We start from the raw sequence: 19,006 nt of genomic DNA, 5'->3' as shown, positions 1-19,006 counted from the left end.
GGTTTATTTTAGGAAGAAAAGATCCTATGTACATGTAATATGGGCTAAACTGTTTCGTTTTCAAAATACAGTTTTTAAATTAATCATATGCACACCCTTGATGGATGTAAAAACATTTCATACTAGAAAATGATTTCTAGTATTATATGTATGGCACATTAAACTTGAATAAATTCTTAGAATTTATTTTTCTATGCATTTTTCAGATTTTTGAAATATTCATATTTTTTTCTCAAATATAATACTCTGTATTTTAAAAACGATCAATTTAGGATGTATGTTTTCTTCTTAAAATAAGTTAAGAAATATTTTATTTAAAAATCACATGTATAAGTATAGTCTTCGCAGAAGGAATATTTTTTTAAATATGCATATCTTTACTACTTTATTGTAATTATGTATCAAGAAAAAGAGATGAAAAAACAAACTCAATGTTTAATTTCCTTTTATCGTCTCTGATAATATATTGCCAGATAATTTATTCTAAATAGTCGCATTTGTTGAAAAGTATGCATAGCTTCTTAAATGATTAATCCTGCTGCGTTTTATATATACATATAATAGTAATACATTTTGTACACATATATTTTCCTAATTATGGCCAAAGAGTTAATAGACTTATCTTATTACATTAAATATTTATAACGAACAAACACAACAAAAACAAGCAACGGAATGAGATAGTCAGCAACTCTCTTACATGAAAATGAATATCTACTATTTCCATCCTTAAAAACTTTTTGTAATAAGGATATTTTAATTATTTCAGGTTAGTTACTTCCTACACTGTTGATGTTTGTCGGACCCTGCGGGTGCCTGTTGTAGTGGTAATTATTATCACGTCTTGACATATTTGAATTCATTCTCTCATTATTTACATGGAACTTCTAAGACATTCCAAGTTCTCGTTACCCGCAGGCGAACATCTACCTTTATAGCTTTGTATGCTTAATTACTAATTATTCTTTAATAATTAATCCTTCTACTGTACTGAGCGATTTAAATATGTATTCCGTCGATCTTGCAATAGTGGAAAAATAAACTTTAAATTTTATATATCGAATAATACATAATAATAAAAAATAGCAATTATTTATTGCTTTTTACATTATTCTGAATAATTTATTCGTCATTATCGCTCGTAAAATTATGAAAAGGAAAAATAAATTCTCGTAAAAAAATTACTAAATAATTTAGCAATAAAGATTCAAGTTACGGAGAAAATTTAATAATTTTGATATTTTGAAATCTCGAAAAAAATTTATTAATCACATTCAATCCCGAATTTCAGTTTTGTTCAGCGAACACCATTAACACTTCTTTCGAAAAATCCATTTTACAACGAAATAAAAATTTTTTAAACTTGTAACTTAATAACAGATTGACATTGGTCTCGGTTACATTTTGAATAAAAAGTCACTATTGTCGGTAGTCTATAAAAGATAATTTCTTTGGGATGGTTAAACTTAATTGTGACAAAAGAAAGACCCTCCGAAAGATCTTACTGTTGTCAGAACTTTGGTCACTTTTGGTCTTTTAAGATTTTCCGAGATCGCAAGATTCAAACGGAAAATCTGCTACAGGTACCTGCCGAATACCTAAGCTTTTACCAGCTGTTTACAAGATAGATGATTAACAACTTTTCTGCGCCATCCTTTCTCATCCTTAAGCATTTCAAAATTTGTCATTTTTTTAAAACATAAACTATTGTAAAATATGACAAATGAAATTATTTTAATGTAATGATTCGCTCAAACAAATGATTTCAATACTTTTTCCAATGTAATGCACGATCTGTACATATTCAATCGTTCTTCGAAACCACAAGCTCAATAAACTTCATAAAAAATGGCTACATAATTTATAAAGAATAACAATTAAAAGTCGAGATCTACATATATATCAAGGACATCTTCTTTATACTAGTGATGTATTAAACTTCTGATGTATTTTGCGTAACGTTACAAGCATATTCGATGAAGTTAATATGATCGCATGATTTCCTACATCTTCAAACACAAATAATTCATAATTTCTAAGATACATGTGATGTACTATGAACCTGTGATACGCAAAAAAAATTCGCGTGAAGCTGAAGCGGTATCACATACCCGAGGCTCTCGCTCTCGCAGAAGCAGCTTCCTCCTTGCGAAGGAAATAAAAAAAAGGATCCGACGATAACGTCGGAACGTGTGCCATCCGACTGTAATGGGTCGCATTACGTGTCCGTCGTTTGTATCTCGGTGTATACGCTAACATGTAGCAATTACAGGTGACTGAGGTCAGTGTTAATATGACGGTCGCGTGAGAGAGAAGCTCCAAAAATGATATGGCTCGCAAGCGACGACGGCGCGTTTTCTTGCGTAAGCCTTCCATATAATACGCACGATACATCCTCCTTCGTAGGCAAAGGTCCCGGCCGTAGGAATACATTAATTTAGTGTACTCATTACGTATTGAAAGACTCGCGGACGCGGCGCGCGGAGTATGTAATACTTCTCCGACGGCGGTTGCGTGTAATGACAGTTCTACATGCGCTGGATGCAAGGTCGCATGACCGTGAGTGTGAGTGTGTGTGTGTTTTGTACGCGCGTACGAGTATGATTACTATGGAAGCGAATTTTAGCGAGACGTCAAACTTAACCGTTTTTTAACATGTCGCGAATAAAGCTATGCAGTTAATGCGATCCTCAAAAATGCGATCGAGATTCGGCAAAAATAAACGCTATTTTAAATAGTTATTTTAATCCTTTAATTATTTCACGTAACATTCTTATGCAAGACAATTGTGTATATTTAAATCTATTTCTAGTGATTTGCTCTTCGAGTAATTTACGTTTAGTAGAATTGGTATCTATGAATACAAAAGTATAGTTTTTCTCGTAAGAAAAACAGGTTACGTTTCTAGAATTAATCGCAGTGAACACAGTCCATCGGTAAGTATTCTTAGTTATTAACTCCGATACATCTTTTTTATCCAAGAAGCCTTGCTCACGAGACCTTGCGCCAATCTTTACCTCCTTATTCGCCGATTCCACGTATATATGATGGGGTTATCGTACGTGTTATCGTACTATAAATTTTTATTTGATTATCTTAATATTGCGCAATTAACGTAATCTACCTGCAAAAGACCTTCGTCCAATATCAGACTCCAACATTCTGTATTTCCTTGATATGTGTGCTCGTTCGTCTGCGGATGAGGTTTGACGAGGGGTTGCTGCACGTCGTTCATGTGTATCTTTTTCACTCAAAATATAAATTAGGCACGAGATACGCACAAGGGTACTGACGTTAAATTAATCAAATATTATTAAAGTAACAACTTTTTTCACACGTACTTTTTTTTTTTATAAAACTTCCATCCTGTGACAAGAATTGCACATTTATTCCGTTGGCACGTAAATTTTAATTAATTTTAATCAGGTACGGTTTTTCTTAGTGCATTGTATTGCGTTATTTCAAGATGTTATTCCTGCATTCGGATATTTCAGTCCATTAGCGATTCTGCGATATACGAAATATCATTTTGAAAGGTACAACGAGGAGATTTGTGTATTCAACGTGGGCGGTCTCACGAAGTGACGTGAGAAGGGATTCTTGGCCTCGTTCAAATCGCTTCAAGCCTCGTACAAATGAGCGTGATGCGTTTCATAGAGATAGCCATTGTACTAGGTAGCTTTATCACTCGCACACTTATATCTCACGTAGTTTAATCTCCGTCTCGATAACGTATTACGCATCGTAGAATTTACTGTTCACGTAACACCGATTCAAGATCTTGAGATTAAACGTACGAAACTTTATGCAAATTATCAACCTCGTGATGGTAGAGCCACCGGCTCGTCAAACGTACAAGGCCGGAACGGAGCAGTCGCGGAAGTCCAACATTCTCATTTTGCAACCAGTTTTTCATTGACAATACAAAGTGTCTTCCCGGTGATGTCTGGGCGGGAAACTTGGTTGGTATCCTTGAAGGCGTGGTCTCCTAGCTCAAGATCTTAACTTCTTTTTCTTCTTCTTCTTCTTCTGCGAGAACCGTTTGAACGTCGCACTATCAGCAGAATCGTGCTCGACTATAAAGAAACCTTCCGGAACTGTTTATCGCGCCCATCTATGGAGCGGATGTTCACCAACGAGATCGCCTTCCCTCAAGTGATCGTTAGAGATGACTTTTCCGTGAGATTAGCGTTCACTTCCAGCCGCGTGTCGTCCGCGAATGTCAGCGCCGACGTCCAGGATCACAAACATCGCGATCGCGTCCACCGCGGTTCATAGTAGTAGGGACCCATGCCATCTCTCCCATTGGCGGGTCTTTTCAGACTTGTTCCTCCACGTGCACGCGAAGAAATCACACGTATGCGTTGCGTCACGTTTCGCTGGATGGACTCGCCGTGGACTATCCCGGTAGGTCATTGTCACGATCGTCCTCTCCTACAACGATGTGATTTCTCGACGGGACGCATTGTATGATGTGCCCCGACAACAGCGTCGGAATTCAACTCCAGGGAAACGTCAACTTTCTAGGATTCCTGGCTATGATTTCGAGTTCACGGCATGACTTCATCTTGAGTTACGTTTTACGCGTATTTCATTAACTCGCTCATGCATTTTAGGGATCTAACGTGTTCTTTCTTTACATTTAGAATTCGAGTAAATATATTGAAATACATATAAATGTTGATAGAGATACATATAATAATATACTATATTAATATACGTGTAAATGTATTAATATGATAAAATTTATTATAAACGTATATGAATATTTAAATGTATTAAAATAGTTGCATTCTTTTCATAAATATCAAAAGTAATTCAATTTATTGCTTCTCTTGGCAAGCAATGGTTTCCTGATTTCGCGTTTCTTGGTTATTGAAAAGATAAGAAAACGATTATAATACAACGTTATATATACAGCTATAATTGAATTGCTATTCGTATTATTGTCCAGCTACTATCTATGATAAAATTTAATTTATGTTTTATATAAAATATACGTCGCGAATAAACAGACGGCTCAAGAAGTATCAAGTTCACACGCGTAGCTTTCTCTAATGGGTATGATCCATTCGAATCTGAAACTTGTTTTGCGCGTGCTATAAAATTCTATAATGCTATAAAGCAATAATGAGGAAAGAGTCTTAAATGCCATGCGATATCCTTTATAAATGAAGTGCTAAAAATAAGAATAGATCTTATTACTTGTTCAGTTTCAGGAGTAAAAAGTAATTTTTTAAAGATTGTTTTAATTTTTTAAGAAACAGGCATTCAAAATATTGCTATTATTAAAAAATAAAAGACTTTATTATAGCAAGTAGAGTCCTTTCTCGAAAATGATTATCGTTGTTAATTATCACTGACTGAAGAATTTTTTAAATTGTAAAGAAATAAATTGTTGTATACTATTGCAGTATATAGCGTTGAGCAAATTGTCACTGGTAATAAATCATAAACGAATTCTTCCGGAAAGATTTCATATAGCGATAAAGTGAGTTACACAAGCACAAAGTAACAAGTAATAATTATAGTCAACGAGCTGGTCTTTTGCGACTGTAAAAATGCGAAAATCCGCGATAACGCTTGCCACTAAATATAAGCACAACTTTACTGTCCAAAATGACAGCACGATACTCCTATTAAAACGAGTTGTAACAGTCATTTATGATTATCGTGTTTAGATTGTTGTTTAATGAAACTTGTATAAGAATCGGTACATAGATTCAGGCAATATAATCGCTTAATATATACAAGGTATTTTGATATTTTTAATGAAAATATTTGGTTCTCTTAATGAAAATTAAACGCGCAATTTTAAAATTTGCAAAATGGGATACTATAGTAAATGCGTACTTGAAACGTAATTACAGCGATAAAAACATATTAAAAAAATTTTTAATATAATACCTATTAAAAGTATTATATTCATCAAGAGTATGTATCATCAAGAGTTTTGTGAAAAAAATCTTAAATATATTTTTCTTGAACTAGACTTTTGCTCCAAATTATTTTTGTTTCCGTTATATCGTTTTAATTATATAATAATTATAATAATTGTAAGAATTAAAGTTTTCAAAATTAAATTTTTTTGTAAAAGACATAGACCGATATTCATAGTCGATATTCATATATCTTTCAGACGACTGTCTTAAGACCACTAATGTCTTAAGACCACTAATGCGGTCCTCTGATTGATATCTCAAGACAGAACTTAAGATAGTCTTGAATATAAGAAGTGACTATGAATAGTGATCATAGATTACAGAAGTGATCCATTTTCAATTGTCTCATTACATGATAAAAGATATAATTATGATATATATATAATCATAGGGGCCTCTTGAAAGAGAGTGCCGGAATGAAGCCACAGCAGAGTTTTTGCAGTCAACGTTGTAAATAAAGAGTGTCCCGTTTATGGACCGTAAACGGTCCGACGCTGCTCTAACCGTGCGGCTTTGCGCGCCGTTCTTATCTTCCCAACGTTTGTTTCCTACTTCGTATATCACTGGCTATACCGTGTGGTATCATCGCGCCATTCCGAACCTCTCATTAATGAGGAATGTCGAAAAATCACAAATTGCCGTGGTTATTCTCGACAACATCCGCAGCTCTTTCAGTGTCTCTCAAAACTGCAATTTAATGAAGCGCATTTAATGAAGAATATCAAGACGGTAGAAAAGTCATTCTAGTTATATCATAACATCAAGGACAATTTTTTATATTGCAATTGTATCAAAGCAACTACTGAATGCAAAATGATTGAAAATAAAATTAAAACCCTGACAATTTGTTTACATAAAGATTATTGAGACGTATTAAGCGACATCGGAGATTATTATTACAGTGACGATAATTCAACATCCATGACACTCGATTAGAAACCGTCGGATAGCTCAAGATAATTTTTCATTGATTCATTTACACGACATGTATGTTCGATAGGAGAAGCCTCTGTACTTTGTACATAAATCATTATATTGTCGCAATCATAGTGACATTGTATACACAGTAATGAGAGGCACTGGCCTTGGTTCTAACCTACAGGCAATGAAATCAGGGTCGTTCGTACCTGGAAGGAGCGGTGGTGTGGATGATGGGGATGATGAAACTGCGGTGTGTGAATCATGTCGCCGGTCTCGGGATCCTCGCACCTAGAAGATGACTTCACGACCTCGGCGTTACTCGAGGCGGTAATGGCTGCGTCGCCCTCTACACTTGCGGACTCCTCGGCGGTATCTTCTTTCTTCTTCTTCTTTACGTCCGACTTCGTTTCCTAATAATCAATCTTTATATAATGATCACAATATCGTAACTTCACCGAGGAGTGAAATGCGTTAATCATGTAAAATTTAGTATTCCAACACATTCAATATATTTATAAATATCTTTCTATTAACAGAGATTCAAGTAACGTCAGGCATATTAATGAAACACTATATTAAATCATTATTATGTAATATAATATTTAAATAGGGTTTGAACAAGAAAGTCTATTATTGCTGAAATTAACATCAAAATAATTCGTGCTGATTTTCTACAAATTTTTGGCTTGTATAGTAAAAATGTCTCGACTAATTGCATATTAAACAGTATATTACAAAAGATATTTATAAAAATAAAATAAAAGTAAATACAATTTCACGATTTATTTCGCAAAGTGGCTAGCTCGGTATTGAAAGACAAACAAAATATTAACATACTATACATATTTCTCACAAAACGTCAAATTGCAGTTACTTCCAAGTAGAAGATATGAAATCCCACAAACCTCTGATTGAGCTTCATCGAGGCCAACGAGCTGAAGCGCCTCTTCGAGATTAAATTCGTCGGGCAAGCCTAGAGTATCGTTGCTGAGCAGACCTTCTACGCCAGCGCTTTCCAAGAGACTACCTCCGAGTAATTCTGAAGTAAAATCATGCTCAAGTCCTAGAGTGTCGTTTAGACCGAGAGAATCATCAGTTAAATCAGCCAAAGGATGATTGTCTAAAGCTAACGATGCTTCGTTGAGAAGCGGATCGTCCTCTTCGATGATACTACTTCCACTTCCGTTTTGATTGCCAGAGCTGAGAATGTATTCACCTGTAAAAAAAGAATCACATATTCGCTCGAAATGTTTGATTGAAACTTAGCTAAATTGTTTCATTAAAAGAACGATTGATGAAAAAAAAACGTGTTTCCGATATTATATGATTCATCGTGAGAAGTATGCATGCTTCGAAGCGGCACGATGAAACATAAGCGAGCGTAAACAAGTTCGCGTGTAGTCGCAAGGTTCACGCAGAGATCATCCGAGAATACTTAATTAGTTGTCTGATTGCAATGTTATACAGGTTTCTTATCTGTCCTATTATGCAACTTTGTTCTGACACGAAATCGACAACTGTTACTTTGTATACATTCTATAATTTTCATCCAGCAATGTAGTCATTATAGAATACTTTGTAAATTTGTATTCTATTTTTGAATTATTATATTGTTAAAAATTAAATGATGTAAGTCGTTTGCATATTTTTATGTATCACAGATCAAGGATGAAAGAAACAAAAAACGATTAGTTTCTATGATATAATCAGATTTATATCTATGTGATCTCTAAAATTAGAAACTAGTAATTATGACACATTAATTACTGATTTTATTTACATATATCAAATTATATTTAAAGAATAATATAAAGGAATAATCGCGATTCTATTTTTTCACTTATTTATAAAACTGTATCGTTCTGTATAATTATATTAAAATCATTATCATTGATATAATAAAATTGTTAGTCTTTGATATCTTCGCTTTTCTTGCATCCACACTGTCAATGTAATTAACAGCATTATGATTAATCATTCAGCTTCTTATTACACTTACATGAATTGTGAAAAAAAATATTCACAACATTTCACTGCATCGAATAAACTTATGATTCGACAAAAATGGATTCGAAGTTTTCGGCGCTCGAAAACTGGCAGATAGCGATCGGCAGGAAAAATTCTTCAGGGGAACGGAGAGTGAAAAAACTTAACTAATTGAGAGACAAAGAGGAATGTTATTGGAGATTCACCTGCTAGTTCTAATAGCCTTCATATGTTCCCGCCCTACAACCAATCGCGCAACCGCGTCATCCCTTGCGCACGCATGAAAAGATAACATGGACAGAACTGTTCGAATTGTTCAAAATTTCCAAAATGCATAACGATTAACTAACAATGTACTTCCATATATCTCGAATAGACAGATAACATTTTTATATTCAAACAATAAAAGCTTGGAAAAATTTATCGTCATTTTTTTTAGAAACGCTCTATGTTAGAGAGACTATTACTTTTTTTTTAAATTCTAAAATAATTTTGCACGTTGATTAGATAGATATAAGGAGAGAAAGTTTTCAATAAAAATGATTTAATTAATCTATTTAATCAGAGATTAAAAATATTTAATATTTTAATATTATTATAATTATTTACTGTTTAATAAAAATAAGATATTATAAATAAAATTAATTTAATTTGCATAGTAAATATTTAATACGAAATAATTGAATATATATTTATCGTACTTCATATATTTTAATAATAAACGTAATTTAAAAAAGCTATATTTGTGTAAAATATAAAATATGGAATTGATTGATGCTTTGTTCATATGTCGAACAATGTTATATTACATTTGACTTTTAACAACTTTGATTCATATTTAGTTCGTATGTATGATTAACATTTGCCAGGATGTTCCACATTTCATTAGAGCATTAAGTAAAAGGGCTTCTAGAATTTCTACCTGGACTTTTGACAAAACATCGATAATATCGAGCAGTTGGAACGAGCTATTTCTACGTGTGAAACATTTCCCCATCGAACACAAAAGCGTACTCCTTTCTCTCCTCGTAGTCGGGCGATGTTATTAGAGATAATAATCTCATAAAATAATAATTTCTCTTTCGGGAGCTGCCTGGAACCCGGGCAGGTCCGCCTGACGAAACGACGAACAGGTTGACCGTGAAAGAGGAGGATTTTCGTCCTGCGCGGTTCCTACCGGTGAGTGCCGGTGCCTCCCAGTAAAAGGAGAGATCGCACCTTTTGGATGCCTATTACATTAACGAGTGGTGGCAGCCATTGTCTGGCCCAAATGCGAGGCCGACCGCGCGATAATGGCCGTCTATAATTTGAGGGAAGTCAGAATAGCCCCTTCTCGTTCGACGTAAAGCCTATTTAAAGCCCCGTAGAATTACGAGGTGAAATTACTTTCACATACACATATCGAACTGTGCGCCACGCGTAATTGGTACAAGCATAATTTTTTGTCACTTTTATTATCACGTATTTCTTCTCCTTTTCTATAATACGTATTTACAAAATGTAATTTCTATTACGTCTTTATTCCCGCAATGAAAATTTATCGTATATTAGCTTGGAAATATAGAAATACAATTTTTTTTTATTCTTCAATCAAAAAGAAATAGAAATTCTAAGATAAATATGCATAAAAAACGTTATAAATAAATGTTACAATATTTTTGAGTTAAAAAATATATGGGAAAATTTATTTATTCTTTTCTTTAAATAAGAACATTTTTTTAGCAAGGAAATTTCAACAATAAGAACACATTATTTTTCATTTTTTAGATTTAAGTTATTCTTTGATGACTTTATTGTTTTAGGAAATTAATGAGAACAATTTGTATAAGAACATAAAATTTCTGTTTATCAAATACTGTTAAGGAATACACCGTTTAACAAATTTTTTATATAAAATAATTTAAATACAAAATACGATATATTTTTTCTTTTAAAATTGTATCAAATCATTAAGAGTTCAAAATTTGTTTCCAATCGCACCAAGTTGTTGCGATTACTGACGATTGTCATTTCAAGGAGTTAAATAAGAAAGTTTGCGATGCTCGAAATTTTGCTGTCGGAATAAATTTTCTTTCGACCAAGCTTGTCGTCTGGAATTCGCTCTATCACGCTACATCTAATGGCATAGCCCTTCGGCTTTTTCAATTCCACGGCTTCTTTGAAGCCCGCGTTCGGCTTTTTCCATGGCCACGGGAACGTCGACAGATCATTTCTCATATTTCGCGCGCACGCTTAACGACCATTTTCTTCCGCCCCCCCCCCCTCTTCCTTTTTCTTTCCCTTCAACGGTTGGATAATAATTCTTGCATTACTCGACAGAATTTTCGGTGCCGTCGGTCCTATGCCAAGAACCAAGAGAACGCTCTCTTATTCGATCTCTTTCCGATTCGTTCACAGCGTATCCGATGGAACACCGGAAGGGAATCCTCGAAACCGAATGCGTCGGCACGATTGTCCTACCCCTGGGGGTGACAATACGTATACATGTCGCGTTAATCTCATTCGTACCCTCGACAAAGGGTGACGATCCGGTCTGGTGCCAGTTAACTTCAGAACGGAGCTTGACGTCTCATTTGGAGTCGAAGGAGCGCGCGAATCGTCGCGCGTCACCTGCCGTGAACGATAAATCGTAATTGCGATCATCAATTCTGCCGCTGATCAATGTCGAACTGTCGACCGTTTCATCGTGTCTTGTTTCGTTAAACGAGTGTGCGAACCGGTCGGTCGATTGGATAGACGCGTCCTCGATGTGTCTTGTGCTTATCTCTTTAAAAGCTTCTAGTTGATCTTTTTAGCTAAACATGGAAGTTCATTAAAAATTTAACGCGATTAAACTCTAACGGGAAGATAATTAATAGCTTTAATATTCAACTTTGGAAAACATATGAAGGAAGAAGTTGCTACTACTACGCAGCAATAATATTAACATATAAATTGGTACGTATATATTTCTTACTAAAAATTATTAAATTATTCCGCATAGATTTAAAATATCTTTTCGTACAAATCGAACTAAATTTCCTACAATAGCGTCTAACAAATAACATATTCTTGTTAATTTTTTAAATAAAATGCTATGTTTCAAATAACAGAATATAATCAGCAACGATGAAGCCGTTATAGAATTTGTACGAAATTTTTTACTGAAAAATTACTTGCACTTGCAAATTTTTTAAATTCCATTTTGATGATCACAGACCAATTGCGTTTAGGATATTTGTTAGTAATGATTCTTCATAATTATCAGAGTATGTATGCATCTAAAAATATTAATTGTTCAACAAATTGATCGATGTTAAAGTTGAGACGAAGAACATTTTTAAAATATCTGTAGGCAAATTGTCGAGCTTAAGAGGAATCAATTAATAGTACAAGTGTAAACTGGATTCTTTTTTAAGCTTATTAATCAAAGCGTCGCATATTTGTTGTCAAACCGCCATACTTAAGACAAATTATCGTTAAAGCAACTACACGTGCTTGTGTTACGCAATATTCCGAGTCGCTAAACGCTTTTTAACACCTACCTGTATCTACTAGGTCTTAATCCAGGATGTCAAAGAACCCAGAAAGTAATCCAAAATTCCATTCACAAGAGTGACCACAGTGGCAGTACTTAAGTCACTAAACTATTTCGTATTGATCATAAACAGGTGCTAGGATAAGCCTAAGTTTTCGCACTATACACATCATTTCGGATCTGTAGCGTAAATAACAGTGTCAATCTGCTGAAACAGAGTTGTTTTCCAGGAAAATCGATTTTTCATAGCAGATAACTTCGACGGGAAACAAAATGTTTGCGCGAACTTATCCGCACTTAAAACTCCCAAGATGCAAGCTAATCCTCAGCGCATTCTTTAGCGCCTTTGAACGTTACACATATTTTATGCAATGTCACCATAAAATGACCTTAAATCATCATCGTTGTCGTCGGCAGCCAAGGAATTCCCAAGAGATTTTTGGAAAATTATGAAAGCTCGACGCACAGACCGGACTGGACTGGGGACTGGACTAGACTGAACCAGATTAGATTGCGAACTGAATAGGGGATTTTCTTTATCGCCCCGTGGCGTGGATCGCTTTTGCGTTATACGATTCGATCTTGAGGAAAGTCATAATACCCGGGCACCGTCAACAAACGAGTTCGAAGCGAACGCAGCATGGAGTCGACTGATAGACTATCGCGTAGCCAGGAATTGCCTAACCACGGGCTGGTCGAGTATTGTGCCAAGCCACGGGCTCTCCGTTAAAAAACGGACCAATCACGACGGGGTTGGCTGTTACTCCAATATGGCTGCCAGACAATACGTGGCGCGGAGGCGAGGTGGGAAGAGAGGGAAGGTCTCTCTACCCGTAATGCCATTCTCCGGCTCCCCACTGCGATCCGGGAACGTATACCCGGGCTTGATCCGCTCCTCGTTGCCTTGCTACGGGTTTAGTCAGGGGTGCATCTTGCCCTGGCATAGCCCCGAGTCATCCCCCGACTTAGCAACCCTCCCTCTTGCTCTGAGGATAACGCCAATTGCTCCAATAGCGTTTGTCGTAACATCGGTCGCAATGAGAATCTTGCAAGACTGATCTATATGATCTTTTATCTTTAAAAAAAAAATTATGCAATACAGTTATGTTTTAATTTATGCATGTTCATAATAAATTATGAAGAAAAATGTTTTATTTGTATTGATTGATATTAATTGAGAAAATGTAAGCAAAAAATATTGTGTTTTTGAAGAAATTTTATTATTTTATTTTAACTTTAATTTTTTCTCAGAACTAGATAAATATAAACATACATAAAACTTTATACTAAATTATCATATGTAAGAGAGTTAATTTTCTATTATTCATAAATTTTGTTCCAATTTTCCTGCGGTCACTGAATATCTAGTCACTGAATATCATTAAAAAATAATTTAGGAAATATAATTTAAATGTGCTATATATAAATTTATAATAAATATAAATAGAAAGAAGAAAAATACAAATTACAGAGGCAATTTGTGGAAGCAGAGATAGATCTATTGCTGTTAAAACTTATTATTAGCATTGTTTTTATACATTCGTATAAACATACCTATTTAGTTTTCACAGTGACTAGCCGCTCTAAGAGCCAGTCACTAGGTTAAAACCACTGGATGATAAAGCTTGTAAATCACCTGTTAAGATGCTATCTAAATCCTGTCAAATGCCCTCTCCATTGATACCCCTTATTCTTGTGTCGTCACTCTCATTCGAACATAGTTTGAGATCTGCCGGCATATATTGGAATAATTTCATAATTGTCACTGATACAGTCAATATACTTATTATGCGCACTCTAAGCTTGACAATAGCTATAGATTTTCGATAAACGATTAAGACAATCCTTCTGATCATCAATTTTTATGCATACTTTCTGAGATGTTTTATAATACGACGACTACTATGTATATTTGGATTTTTATTCCTCTGACATCGCACACTTTGGTCAATGCTTCTGCAAAATTTTGAGCAATTGCGATTAATTACGTACAGCATTTTAATTATTTTGATTCAAGTATAAATTAATTTCGATTATGTTCGATTTTGATTTATTGAAGGAATTTATTGAAGTTGACCTAATGCGAAGTCGATTGCTTAGGTCATTTGTCCATTTATTAAAATATTTTTAAAAATCATTCAAACTAAAGAGAGAATGTATGACTTATTAATAACAATTGTAAACATGCCATACGCAAATATTGCCACAATCATATCTTCGAGTACAGCAACGGATTATTTGGACCCAAAGCGAAAATTTTATACGGTTGTATAATTTGTATGATTCGATTGATACGGAAGTTTTAAATTATAATTGAAAAAATTTTGAACCTTCTACCAAATGGTGTAAAGCGAAGGTTCACTTGTATACTTCAAACAGGACGCTTTAGAACTTATTGTTAGGTAAAGTTTTCATAACTGTAGTTGAGGGTTAAGTATAACTCGATTCGCGATCACTGCTTTCTATAATCAAGATCTAAACGTTTCGCATCGTTTCCTACAAACAATTTTGTGGAACGAGCCGGATTATTGAGGAGAGTGACGCTATTTCAATTTACCATGCCAACGTCACTTCATCATGAATATGTCGAAGAATATCGGCACCTAATGGCAAACGTAGCACCATAGAGCTGATTTATTAACCAATAAGTGCAAATCACTGTATCTGCCAGTATGCCGCCGCGAATGAACTATAGGACCATCGACAAAACTGTAACGTAACAATATGCAGTCAATCCTGCGGAATTGTCCTGAAGAACGCAGTCTAGGACACCTTATACAGCCGATAAATAATAGTAGCTGCATGAAGTTGTGCTTTCCAATATTCCGTCAATATTCTAGGTTCGTTCCGGAACGTCGACTGACACCGACACAGCTCCTTTTGACTTTTTCTCTTCATTTCCTCATCAAACGCGTAATATAAGTTTATTATTCAACAGTACGCTCAATAGCATCATGCCGTCGGAAAGTGGCCTGAACCCGTTTACTGTTCCTTTAGCATACATCTGACTCGGCGATTATCCTGTAACACTTATAATACAACAATGTGCAAAATGATAAATTCTTTTATCATTCTTATCGTCGGAAATTAAAATTACGCGCAAATTACTCTCAAGTATCATTCCTGTAATGATTAATACATGAATGATCGTTGACCGCGGAATAGTAATATTTTGATTTTACACAAAGTTTCAAATTTTTAATTTTTTTCCATAAAATTTCCATGTTATTTATAAAAGAGAGTATTTTGATAAATAAAGTATCACAGTAAAATTTTTTGCGTTTGGCATGTTTACAGTTTAAGTATTTTCATTATTGCTTTCAGTTTTACCAGTTTCGAACATCGAATAGCCTGAATCTTGACTAACAATGAAATGTGTATTGTACCGGCAATTATAAAACGGAGTCGGGTGGCGAAATTCACGGTAAGATAACGTAATTAAGGGAATAATGGCAGTTGAAAAACGTTGGTCATCGCTCAGACAACGGACATGCCGCGTAATCGAGAGTACGTTCACAAAAACGATGTCACACCTCTCTTTTCGAGTAAACAGTTTGCAGATCCATGAATACGTCATGATACGGTTCGGTAATCGTGCAAATAAACACGAAGAGCTACGTCAAACAGTGTAATAGATACAGTTAAAATTAATAGACACGTGTGTCTTGAAATAAAAATGCATGCATGATATATATTTAGATCTTACATTACCGAATGCAGAAAAAATGATTTTGCTAAATACAGATCTGAAATTAATTTCGCTGGACAATTTTTTTTATAGTCTACCAATCAGTTTGAGTTTACAACAAAATTGCAGATTTATATTTAACAAAATTTTACATCTTTTCAGGTAGATTTTTTAAACCCAGACTTAAAAAAGCAGAAATGTGCATTATCAATAATTAATTATATCAATGAAAGTGAATCTTTTATAGCTATCATTTATTAAATGACAAAAAATTATTAAATTTTTACTGATAAATGCGATTAAATGAAATTAAGAATAGAAATTAAGATAGAAAGAATTGAGATCGCGGAAATTAAATGTAAAGCAAACAATCATAAAAATCCGAATTCTCTCGATTTGCTAGGCAGAAAGAGCAAGGTAATCAAGACATACTCATACGCAAGGAAGATTCTGAAAACGAGGTCAGAAACCTTGCTAACACCTCATACGTACAAGTCATTCTCGATCTGGTGGTGCCCGTCAATGAGCATTGTTGCCACCTCATAGTATGACGTTTTCTCTTCGTGTCTAGCTTGCACTTTTCGATGGCCACGCGTCCACCACGAGAACCACGCGGTAGTCGAGTCATGCTTAGAAGGTGCATTTTTTCTCATTTTGACTTCCGAAAACTTCGTCTCCCGTTACCTATCTCCTTCCGGCTTAACCCGTCATATTGGAGGCGTTTGCTAACCGACCAGATACGAAGCGACGGTGTTTCCTTCAGATATGCTCCTTAGCGTTCAAACTGCGCCGAGCGAGTAACCCGTACGGAATATTTTATTGTAACACGCGTCACTTGTCCAATAAAATCCGAGTTTTATTAGGTACTTTACAAAAGTGGACAAAGTCGAGCGTTTGCTTGCGAGAAACGTGCTCTAAAAAGACAGATGCTATCATGGTTTTACGTTCAAAATAACGTGCTCTGTGCTAAAAGATTGCAGTGTACAAATTGATATTATTTTGGATAAAACTTGAATTCTGTGGATAGTTTTTTTAACATAAATCTTTACTGACATTTGAGTGAGAGACATCTCGTTAACATAAATTTATAGATAAATTTAATAAATCCATTGATCTGAAAATATGAATTATTACAGAAATGCTTATTCTTGATAACAATATTTAATTTATGTATATATTTTAATGTATATTAATACAGCAATCTTGTGCCATACCTGTTTCTTAGTCTAACTCGCAAATGCTGCTTTATAACGGTTTAGCTTCCAAAGTTCCTTGTTGCAAGTTGTGGTGATGCACAAATTCTTCCGCGGGACATAGTAACCCACATGACAAAACAGATTTTAAATCGGTCAATCTCTAACTATTATCATACTTTTCGTATGTGAAAGAACTTTCGTCTCTTCTGGAGACAAGTGGAGAAATTTATTAAAACGTAGATAATGATTTTCACATAAAAAATTTTTCTAATTAATACGCCGTACAATCAATATATTATTTTTTATTTATTATTTAATTAACTGAATTAGTTTAAGAGAAATTTCGAATATTTAATGAGAATATTTTTCACTACATTTTCACATTATATTTTTTTATTATACTTCTATATGTACATTCTTATTATATTTATTTCAAGAAGTAATTTGTGCAGATTTATTTTCTGGCAAATACTTCCTTTATTAAATTTCCTAAGAATAACGATTAATTGTAATGAATATCGTGATTAAAGTTGCGAATAAGTGGTCTTTAAAATGAGTATCTATGTGTACTATTATTGCTTCTATTATATACATGGTTCATTCCAATGCCTGATTGATACAAAATAGCTATACCTTTTATTGCTTGCGAAAGATTCTCAGGAAAGTCCGTCAACAAAAAATATCTTGATGCATTAATGACAGGTTGGAGGTAGAACGGAGAAGGTGTCTAGAAAGGGCTAATGGTACTTGAGGTGACAGGCTGACCTTAACCCACGCGGTCTGATACATATCTATCCTAAACCAACATCAGATTCTACAAGAAGAACCTCACCTCAATGTACTAGCAATGCGGTCTCTTGTTTATTTAATATTTAACTTTGCATTCTTTTCCGTACTCAAGTTCGTGTTTTAACCAGCTTAGTCAAGAGTACTTTATGTTCTAATATGATTTATCCGGTAATACAAATGTTGTTATATTTATTTAAAAAAGATATGCACAAGTCTTAGTAAACTTTGATGTTCTCAGTAATTTACAATTTTTTCACTGAAAACAATGTTTTAATTAAACTAACAAAAAAATCCCGAACAGATTGATGAGACCAAATAGAATTTTTGTTAACATAAGAAATTCTAAATCTCACAAAATTGCCTTGGATCCTTTTGTTAATCTAATCAAAATATTTCTTTCAGTATTTGAATAACAAAAAATAAACGTTCGAAAAATATCGCTGCGATTAGAAATAATGGAAAAAAGGATACGATATTATGTTATTATCCGGTAGCAAAAGTCGAAAGTCGAATTCGGTGAGGTTTCGATGAGACGCGAGGCACACCGGTCGCTTATAGAACTAGCATGATTTGCAAAAAACCTCACAAAATCGTAGAGACGATCTCAACCAGGTAACGACTTCTACAGACTGTAGACAAGCTCTATTGTACGGCGGCGAGAACTTCGAAAAGCTAAAAGGAAGAGAGGGAAAGGGAGGAGATGCCACGAACTTAATTTTTCATCGTTACTGGCGACTGTCGTCATCTCCAACACTCTGTGCAGCTTGACTCTAATACGAGTTTTATGTTAATGTTTTAATCCGCCGATAGGATTGAAACGTTTGAGATATACGAAGGACGTGGCGAAGAAGCGGAGGAGCAAGCGCTCGTGCTCGTCGAGAAGGAATCTGGCCCTTTTGTTGAGCACGTCGACGCGGCTTTAAAATGGACGCTCTATAGCGATTCTTTCGCTTGTTCTCTCTCTCTC

General features: G+C 34.6%; 1 protein-coding gene across 1 annotated transcript in view; it reads right to left on the bottom strand.

The window, feature by feature from the left end:
* The window catches only part of LOC105618259 (segmentation protein cap'n'collar), a 115,169-nt gene that overhangs the window by 41,704 nt on the left and 54,459 nt on the right, over positions 1–19,006 (bottom strand). Inside the window, exons 4-5 of the mRNA XM_012199802.1 lie at positions 7,769–8,079; positions 7,070–7,273 (exon numbers count right to left, since the gene is read on the bottom strand). Coding sequence (XP_012055192.1) covers positions 7,070–7,273; positions 7,769–8,079 — 515 coding nt within the window. The remainder of the gene's footprint in view (positions 1–7,069; positions 7,274–7,768; positions 8,080–19,006) is intronic.

Source organism: Atta cephalotes, assembly GCF_000143395.1.
Source record: "Atta cephalotes unplaced genomic scaffold scaffold00001, whole genome shotgun sequence".
Taxonomy (NCBI): domain Eukaryota; kingdom Metazoa; phylum Arthropoda; class Insecta; order Hymenoptera; family Formicidae; genus Atta; species Atta cephalotes.
The sequence above is the reverse complement of the archived record's forward strand: the minus strand, read 5'-3'. Positions and strand labels throughout refer to the sequence as shown.